Source organism: Puntigrus tetrazona, chromosome 4, assembly GCF_018831695.1.
Source record: "Puntigrus tetrazona isolate hp1 chromosome 4, ASM1883169v1, whole genome shotgun sequence".
Lineage (NCBI taxonomy): Eukaryota > Metazoa > Chordata > Actinopteri > Cypriniformes > Cyprinidae > Puntigrus > Puntigrus tetrazona.
The window spans coordinates 24,319,214-24,329,213 of record NC_056702.1 but is presented as its reverse complement, the minus strand read 5'-3'; the positions used below and the strand labels follow the sequence as shown (position 1 = coordinate 24,329,213).

At 47.7% G+C, this 10,000-nt stretch overlaps 2 protein-coding genes and 1 pseudogene across 2 annotated transcripts; 2 read left to right on the top strand and 1 right to left on the bottom strand.

Annotated features, from left to right (window-relative positions):
* Positions 1 to 864, top strand: part of LOC122342341 — a 5,522-nt pseudogene extending 4,658 nt beyond the window's left edge.
* A 1,086-nt stretch (positions 865 to 1,950) lies between these two features.
* Positions 1,951 to 3,826, top strand: LOC122342340 (nestin-like). The gene is made up of 3 exons (XM_043236128.1): positions 1,951 to 2,221; positions 2,296 to 2,392; positions 3,284 to 3,826. The coding sequence occupies exons 1-3, from the start codon at positions 2,070 to 2,072 to the stop codon at positions 3,824 to 3,826; spliced, it is 792 nt and encodes a 263-aa protein (XP_043092063.1). The 5' UTR covers positions 1,951 to 2,069.
* A 3,249-nt stretch (positions 3,827 to 7,075) lies between these two features.
* On the bottom strand, positions 7,076 to 9,574 carry LOC122342339 (myosin-10-like). The gene is made up of 3 exons (XM_043236127.1): positions 9,274 to 9,574; positions 8,827 to 9,071; positions 7,076 to 8,002 (listed from the first exon to the last, which is right to left on the bottom strand). Exons 1-3 carry the CDS (start codon positions 9,572 to 9,574, stop codon positions 7,076 to 7,078), a joined length of 1,473 nt encoding a protein of 490 aa, XP_043092062.1.
* Positions 9,575 to 10,000: the final 426 nt, after the last annotated feature.

Here is a 10,000-nt window from a genome sequence, read left to right as displayed (position 1 = left end):
AGGCTAACACCATGATGATCTTGTTGGCAACATGCTAATAAAATGCTAATCATGTGCTAATCACATGAAACTTGCTAACAACGTGCTAATTGCATTGCAAATTTGCTAACATGTTATTAACGTGTTTCTCGCGCTTAGAAAAATTTTTTTGCAGATTTTCTAATCACATTAGAACCGTGCTAGCAAATGCTAACTTGTTAATCATGTAATAAACACGATAATCATGCTCAAAATCGTGCTGGAAACGTGATCATCAACATGCTAACCGCGCTAATATCATGTTCACAGCATGCTAATCATGTTATCAGCATCTATCTGAAATCTCAGGCTCACCAAAACTCGCCACCCACTTTGGTCTGTGTGTGTTTGTTGGATTGCAGTACGAGGTTCGAGCGCGCGCTGGAGAATTTCTCGGCAGTTCAGCGATCAGTTCAGCCGATCTGTTCGACGAGCAGAAGAAACCGCAGGTGCGTGATTAATTAGAGTATGGGCTTCGCTTCCTGGGATCGGATTACTTTTGGATTACTTTTCAAAGTAATGCAAGTAGTTACTTTTTCAGTGAGCAACTCAATATTGTAATGCGCTGCGTTGAAGACGGACACCGCGTGTAACACCTGTTTTGTGTGTCTCAGCGGCGTCCGCGGCTCGTCACGGCTTGAGCAAGGTCCTGCCGCCGCTCCCGACATGACGCAGTTCAAGAGCCGCGCGGCGCCGTCGCCGGGAAGCTGTCGGTCATGGCCAGCGGAGTCGCGGTCCACCCTGCAGGTCAGTGCCTGCGCTAACTAACCCTTAACTAACCCATTGGTCTGTATGGATGAGCTCTGGACGTTGTGTTCTTTCCTGCAGGATCGCCACAGCACCTGAAGTCCCAAGAGTCCTTCCTTCCGGCCTCTCTGTATATTATATATATCCATCCAGCATTCGTGGGTATGACTGGGATCGGGCTTTTAATGTCAGCTTGAGTCGTCGCTGATCACTTGGGGAACGTAAACCTTTGTTTATTTGAGGTGAAAGTTTGCACTGCGTGGCTCAGATTGCACTATATTTCTGCTACAGATGTGTTTGTTTACATTCGTGAAGAAAGAGGACGCCGCGAGATGCTGTTCTCATTGAAGAGCTTTATATGATGTGTAATGTAGCATTGCGTATGTGAAGACGCACACTACAAACGTGACAATCGCTCACATGAAGCCTTATTCATCTCATTGCCTTATTATTATCTAAGTTTGTTTATGGTATCTATTATGGTTTATCTTGCTCTGTCCTTTTAACGTAGGGGTTATTAAACGCTGTGGGTGATTTATGGAATAAATTGGTATAACTCAATAAAGATCAGATCTGGTAAGAAACTGAGGTGTTGTGTTCACTTTTAGCTAGAATCTGTCAGAATGCAAAAAAGAAATGGTTGTAAATCTTGTTCTAATCATTTACATCAATAATCAAAATTTGAAAGTGAAACTGCTGGATATGAATAAACCGTATTTTTTTTCAATTATTAAGTATAAAAGCTTTATTTATTATAATTATTTTTTTAATATGTACTATTGCTTTAAAACTGTATGGGCGGAGCTCGCGCCAAACGTTTCCCGCTTCCGTTCATATCTCCGTGCCGCTTGATTTATTACCGATATTTGTGTACCAGAAACTAACTACTTACAGTGATTTACTTTCTGATATGCCTGTGTAAATAAGTAAAATTATTAAAAAAATAATAATCCACACTCAACTGCGATTGGTCAGTTCTGGCCAGCGCTGAGAAAAATAACAGGTATCACGTGACATCGCTGTTTGCGTGTCATTTCAGCAAAAGTAATTTAAAGCAATGCAGTTGTAATTTTTTAGCTTTAATAGATACTAAAATAATCACAAACGGTAGAAAGTTAAAACGGCATCATTATTATTTAGACTCGCACAGGCGCCGCCCACCCGTGACGTCGGTCCTCGCCTCGCTCTGATTGGCTTTCAGCGGAACGGCTGCGTGGCGGCTTCAGCAGCTGACGAGAGAAACTCCTCAAACTCCTCGAGCAGAATGACTTCCGCTTTCCTCTAGAGCCCCGTCTTCACGAGTCATGCAGCGGCAGAAGAGCGCGAGCAAGCCGCAGGACGGGGAGAAGCGGCGGCGGCGGCGGAGCGAGGACGAGGGGCGTTCGGTGGCGTTCAGCCCCGACGCGAGGCTCTGCGTCAGTCTGCTGTGTCTCTCGCTGTGTCTCTTCATCACATGGTGAGCGTCGAAACGCGCGCGGACTCCGCCGCCGAGCCGCTGCCCGAGCTCTAACGTGTCTCTGTCCCCCGCAGGCTGCACGTCCAGCAGAGCGCGACGCTCGCGGAGATCTCCCAGAAGTACGAGCGCCTGCGCGGGCTGGAGGAGACGCTCTCCGCGGTGTCTCTGGAGGTCTGTACTTCACTCGCTGCACGCCTTTCTTGAGGAGACCAAGGCGAGCTTACTGTTTGTCTGGTTTTATTTGTGTGAAAAAGTGATTAGTTTTCAGTTTCACAAACTTTACATCATTTTCTATAAAAATAAATAAGTTGACAATCAGAAAATTGCAAGTAATGGGAAAAAGCGTTAAAACAATCTAGTCAGTGTTTCATAAAAACAGGAGTAATGATGCTAAAAATTCAGCTTTGATCACAGAAATAAATTACAGTTGTAGTATTTCACTTTTACTGTGTTTCGCTCCGATAAACTTTCATTATGATGCTCAAAACAGTATAATAATAACACATTTACAATCGCATCTGATCAATTTAAAGGGCCCTTACTAAATAAAAATTTAAACCGCTTTATAACGCATTATAAGACCTTACACAGTTCTAATTATCTCAAACATTAGACAGCAGTGTAACTAAATAGAAATCTTAAATGAAATGGAAAAGACTTAACTGAATGTTATTTACCGAATGCTTCGGGACCTTCACTCAACAAACGTTTATCAATTTTGTCTTTTCGCGCACAACGGCGGCGATTTGGGGATGCAACGCTTAGAAAACGGTACATTACAGTCTTTGAAAACAGTGACGTCTTGCGCATTCGTAGAACATTAGTGCTAAAGTTAAAGAATAAATGCCTCCGAAGCCTTCGTCCGTCAAAAAAGTCGGTGCAATTTTTTATTTTGGTGCATAAGTAGCAAGAGGTGTTGATTCAGAGCATCGTACACGCGAACGCCGAAGTCTTAAAAAACCCCCGGACTCAGTGAGTTATTATCATGATAAACCGTGCGTAGGTCTGGTCGCCGGAGCTCTGCGGGTGGAGTGTGTGCTGACGCGGTGTGTTGTGCTGCAGCTGCAGGCCTCCTCGTCCTCCGTCAGCTCCGCGCTCCAGTCCTGGGCGGCGCTGCGGGCGGAGCAGGAGGCGTCCGAGCTCCTCCTGCGGTCCCTGGCGGAGCGCGCACGGAGCCTGACGGAGGCGCAGCGGAGCCCTGAGCCGGAGGAGCTGCGAGGCGCCGCGGGCCGCCACGGAGCGTGGGCGCAGCAGCTGAACGACGCCGGCAGGCGCCTCCAGGCGCTGAGCCGCTGCAGGAGGTGCAGGACGGGACGGCGCGAACGGCCGGGCGCTGGAGCGCAGCGAGAGGAGGACGCCCGGCGGCTGAGCGACCGGCTGGACTGGAGCGACGACGCCGTCTCCAAGCTCCCGCGGCAGCTGCGCGCCTGGAGGAGCGGGTCTGGAGCTCGCGGGCGCCTGGACAGCCGCGCTCCTGTCCGCGACACACCCTCGCCGCCGAGGACGCCGCCCGCTCCGTGCTCCGGCTCGGCGCGCGGCTCAGCGCCACCTACGGCCGGCTGGAGGAGCTGCAGGAGCGGGTGCGGAGCGCCGAGGAACACGTGAGCGGAGCGCAGCTCGGGGACTGACTCCTACCGCCGGACGACGTGCGCACTGTGACGCTACGGGAAATATTTCAGGACGCTCGATGTTTATTTGATGCGTGCTTGCCGTTTCAAAAACAAACATTTAATCTCTAGCAAAACGGTAAGAAACTGACACCCGAGATGTATCAGAAGTAACAAAGCATATATGGCTTTTTATTGGACGGGAGGTGCTCTAATTTTGACGATGAATTGGTTCTTGGGATTTATTTAGTAAAAATAAGAATCGAGAAATCAGTGTTTGTTCAGCCAGTCCTAGTTTGTACAGGAGAACAGTTAAACGTTAAATGGAAGGAGTCTCCTTTTAAATAAGTTCAGGAGAATAAAATGTCAGAATCTATGGTCATTCAGTCCTTCTGAACCGTACGTATTAAAGCACACGAAAGAATAAGTACATACTAGATTTTATTGCGTTTTAAATTCTTGAATATAACTGAAGTCATGGGAAAAAATGATATTTTTTTAATGTATTGCCAAACAACAACAATTCAGAGCTGCGCCACACTTACTGTTTCGATGCTTGAAAAACCCTTGTCATGTTGTTTTTATTTATTATTATTATTATTATTATTATTATTATTATTATTATTATTATTATTATTTTGTCTATAGTAATCAACCTCGTGACACAAATGTTTGTATTGAACCTGGGGCAAGTTACAGTCTTTTAAAGTTAATCATGAAAATGTTTTTACATAAAGATAGACTAGCCTTACATTACCTCATTCCAAAAGTCCAATGTTTAATAAATCTAAATGTTTACATTCGCACTACACGTGTCTGCTGTGCAATTTCCCTTTTATATAATAAAAATTCAAAACCAAAATCTCTGAAAATGGCAGCATTTATATCTTGAAAGCTATTTAAATACATTTTTGTCATTTGGTTGTAACATTTCGAGATCTTTATGTGAATATGGCAACATTTACTTTTAAAAGCGGTTTAATTATAACATTTTAAAGCCTGAGTTCGACTGGGACTGTGTTGTTGTTTGAGTATGGTGGTTCTCCTCAGCCAATCACAGCTCTCCCTCTCGTCGCTCTCAGCTTCTTGGTGAACAGGTTTGAAGAGGAAACTTCGTGCTGAGATAAAACTGGATTCTTTCGATGCATTCAAGTTATGATTTTGTCTGCAGGATATTAGGATATTAAGTAAAGATGTTCGTGAAGATACAGATTTCCTATCAAATCTTCTTCAACTAGTCGTATGCATTGCTAAGAACTTCAAGGAGGTTTTCTCAATATTTAGCAAGATTCCAGCCCAATAACGAGCTCGTCTGCTCCCGTTCATCTGATGAAGTAAGAGCTGTGTCTGTCTCCTCTCAGTGCGTGTCTCAGACGGAGGCGTCTGAGCTCCGGGAGGGTCTCTCCAGGCTCCGGGCCAGCAGCGGCAGCTCCAGCTGACCTGAGCGCTCTCCCGGCCGTGGAGGACGCGGAGCAGCAGCTCTCCAGCGGCCTGGCCTCCCAGACTGTCCTCCATCCGGACGGACGGCGCGCGCATGGCGGGGCTGGAGGGCGAGGCGGCGCTGCTGCGCAACCAGACCCAGGCGCTGGAGGAGAAGGTGTCCCAGACGGAGAAGATGATGGTCCGGCGCATCGGCGACCTGCTGGCGGCCAGCATTGACCGGGTCTCTGCGCTGAGGAGCACGGCCGACCGGAGCGCCCAGCGGCTGGAGCAGGCCTCGGCCTCGCTCAGCAGCTCTCCGACGCCACCGGCAGCTGGACCAGAGGATCCTGGGGCTGGAGAGCGGTCAGGCTGCTGCTGAAGACCGCCGCTTCGCCAACGATCTCAAGCCCAAGGTGTTCTCCCTCAGGCAGGACTTGGCGGGCATCCAGCCCACACTGGACGACCTGACGCTGAGGATCGGCCTGCTGGCTGAAGACCTGATGAGCCGAGAGGAGGAGCACAGGTCCGTCTAACACCAGCCGAAGCTGGTCCGACTTACAGGAACAAACTATTGATGTGAAATGTTTGAGCTGATGAGCGGTTTAAGAAGCAGCTCTGTAGGGATCTTTCAGTGATGAATCACATCTGAACAAGCCTTTATTCTGAGTATATCGGTTGCTATTATTTTGAAAACCCAGCAAACTTCGGCGATTTAAAGCATTTCATTAAAAACCTGCTTTTGTTGTATTTCTTTGAATGACATTTACAATGTAATTATTTCTCAGTAATGTCTTTGTTTGCTGTATGTTTAGAGGAATGTTTTTTTGGTTCTCTTTCTTTCATTTCTAGAATATCCACAAATACTCTGAAAGCATATGTTTGACTCCGATTCAGACATGTATTTATTAATTTCTATAATAAGCAGTCATGAACCTCTGACAGTGTTTCTGTGATCTCAGGGCCGTTTTTTTTGGACTACCATGATCTAAGTTTTCATCCAAATGGTTGTCATCTCCCGAGGGAATCTCTGCTGTATGTGATGTTTTCTAGTAAACAAAATGACATGAAATGCATTCAGAAATGTAATTTAATAAATCCAGAAATTCTCTCATCATTACAAAAAAACCTGATTTGTGAAAGAAATATATTTTTTCAAATGTAGTATTCAAAAGTCAAATGTTCTGATGGTGAATTAATATTCTTATTTTACTGATTTTTACTGGGTTTGAAATGTTTCATTGGAAAACAGCTTCAATCTTGATGTGTTTTGGTTCAGTGACATGACCCGTCCAGATCTACAGATCATTCTGTTGAAATCAGTTTTAGTCGTGGATCTGTGTTTATTAAGACTGTCCATTTGGGTTTTTCAATGACACAAAAATGTATTAAAATGTCCTTCACAGTTGTTTTGGTAGATTTTTTATTGATCAGTGCTTGCTTTGTGTCACCTTAAACTTTACAAGACTAACCAATTAAACCAACATGATTATATGGAAGGTGTTACTAAAATATAGAAATGTTTTAAAATGCTACCCTACTATTCCCATTTATTTATTATACGTGTATTTCTAGGTGTGTCATGGATGATTTGATTAGGTAAAGGCATTAACACGCTAGTTTGGAAGAGTTTTAAACATTTTATTGGAAAACAACTACAATCGTGATGAGTTCAGAAGTGTGTCTGAAATGACCAAAAACCCTGGACAACATCTACAAACTACAGTGCAGGTACGTGTCGCCCGAAGAAACAGCAGTTCAGTGCTCTGATCAAGAGCTTTGACCTTTCCACCACCCACAGCCCTCCACCCTCCTGAACCCCGCTAATCTAAACGTTCAGGTTTCTCTCTAGCTCCTGGGCCTCAGAAGCTCTGGCCTGCAGCTCCTCCAGACCGTCTCTCAGCGCCCGGCTCTGTTTCTCTGCACTGGTCTTGTGGTCGTCCAGTGAGCGCCGGAGAGATTGCTGCTCGGCCTCGAGAGCGTTCAGTCTGTTGGTCTGCTCCGTGAGCGAGGACACAGCGGCCTCCTGGCTCTCCTCCACACTCTTCAGCCGGACCTCGGCGTCCTCTCTGTGTTTGTCCAGCTGGCTCAGCTGTTCTCGGGTCTGGGTCTCTAGGCTCTGCAGGGCGGTGGTGCTCATCTCCAGCCGGTCGGCGAGGCTCTGGATGTGGTCGGAGGCGCTCTGAGCACTGGCTCTGGCCGTGGACACCTCGCCCCGAGGCCCCGACGGCGCTCTGCAGCAGCGCCTCACAGCCTCCACGCCCTCGGACACAGACGCCACCTCCTTGTTCCTGGTCTGCAGCTCGGCGCTGACTGCTGCGATGTGCTCACGCAGCACGGCCGTGTTCCCCTCGGACACCTCGCTGGCGGTGCTCAGACGCTCCACGGTGCTGCCGAGGGCCGTCAGCTCTTGCCGGAGGTCTGCCGGGGCGTCCTGCTTCTCCACACGGGCCCTGAGCTCCTGTAGTTCGCTCTGGAAGCGGCTCTGCTGCACCGAGGCCTCAGCCGTGGAGCGGCTCAGCTGGGACAGGCGCTCCTCCAGGGACGAGGCATCCTGCTCCCGCGTCGCCTTCACCTCCTGGACAGCCTGCCTCAGCTCCTGGGAGACATCGCTCTGGAGCTTCTGGAGCGCGTTCTCCAGCCGCCGGGTGTTGTCTTCTCCCGTCTGCACGGCTCGGCCAGTGCGCTCCAGATCAGTCCTGACGCTGAGCACCGTGCTCTCCAGAGCCTCCAGAGACGCCTGCATGGACCGGATCTGGACACACAGATGGACAGAGACACTTAGGACCAGCTTTACATACAGCCTGTCTTTCGGGCTTAAAGGAGTACTCTCATGGTTAGACTAAAGTCACACAGTGTTGAACACACCCTTAGATTTTCATAAGATCAACTCAAAAAGTGTTTTTCTTGTTTTGAAGGATGTTTTGCATAGCATAAGGGACAGCTGAGCTCCTAGTCAAATATACAGCGGGTCATTATACAGTGACGTTCTAAAGGATTTCCTGGGAATAAAAGGTCTATCAGAGTGATAGACTGTCTAAAAATCACGTCCTTTACTATGTCTAAGGTCTAAATGTAGGCCTGTTCCTCACATGAAGGCTTGGAAGATAAAAATTCATTGCTTTGTCATTGTGCAGAAGAAGCACACTACAGCACATTACATAATTTGAGTCATAAGAACTTTTAATTCGCACTTAAGTGTAATTTTTAAAATCAAACGTTTTCACATAAACATAACTGCATATTATTAATAATTGGTAATTAAATGCATCATAGCTTTGAAACTAGTATGAAACTAGCAATTTTACAATCCTGCACCGACAAACATCAAATGTAATGCTTTTCCTTTACTTTTTAGTTTACTGTATGAGCAATAGAAGAATTAATTTAAATATAGTTTAAAAAGTGTACTTTCAGCTTTGTCTTAAACTGCACGTCCACATTCAATAGCATGAGCACACTTCTTTTTCACAAAGGTGAATTTTGAATATTCATAAGTGCGTTTTGCCTGGAGCACACCTGACAGAAACCTGATGGACCTGATCGCGTCCAAGTGAAGAACAGAAGCTGAGGTCAAACCTCGCCTCCGATCGGCTGCAGGCCACAGCAGAGCTGATCTTCAGCAAGACAGAAGAAGAGTAAGAAGCCAAACCTCTCAGGTCTGCTCTGTGAGGACACTTCGGTCAGCGCTTCTCGTGTCACAGTGTCTATGCTGCTTTCTGCATCTGAACCTATCGAGGTCTGAATACAGTGAATTTGAGACTCACACTGTAAACTTGAGAGCCCCGTCAGCCAATCAGAGACCACCACATCGTCCCGCACCACTATTCACCTGAATTTCATCACGAGCCACACTTACATTTAACCGATGTGCAAATAATGTACTTCTAAGCACGTGCACGCCAATAAATGTAGTATCATATGCACGCCAGGGTCACTCTCAGCGCATCGCGTCAGCGCGGAGAAACTTTGAGCAGCTTTCGCTCGTCCGCTGGAGCAGCAGTGCGGTCTCCCGCGCGCACTGACCTGTTGCAGCGCGTCGGCCGCGTCCGCGCACTTTCTGGACGGACTCCTCGTGCCGGGAGCTCGTCTGTTTGATGTTTGACAGCTCCTGGTAGAAGCTCACGGACGCGATCACGGTCCCGGCCACGAAGCCCAGGTAGGACAGCGCGGACACGAGCTTCACGAGCGAGCCCGACGCGCCGCCGTCCGCGCGCGCCGCTCTCGGGCTCCGGTTCTTCGGCGCGTCGTCGGGCTGCGCGCTCGCCGGTGCTCTGTCGCCGCTGCTCGGCTGCGAGCCGCTCTTGTTTCGGTTCTTCGCGACCATCGTTCCGCGCGTTCTCGCGTTCCTTGACTCCTCGGAGGACCCGGAGCGACGCGTTGCGCGCTCGACAACTTCTTCAGAGTCCCGGAAGAGTCAGCGAAGTTGATCTCCGACGCGCTGAAGGATGATGAAGGATGATGAAGGGCGTCGCGTCGCGTCGCGTCCTCGCTCGCCCCGCCCTTCTTCAGACGTGGCACTGATTTTCTTCACACATCTGCATCCGATCAGCTTTAATACAGCTCTCCAGCTTCACACACACACACACACACACACACACTTTTAATGTCTATATATTTAATGTCTGCTTTTTTGTGTTGAAGCGTGATTTATTTCTGTGTTTTCAGCATCATTACTCAAAAATCATAATAATACGTTGATTTACTGCTCGACAGACATTTCTGATTGCTCTCAGTGTTGAACACAGTACTT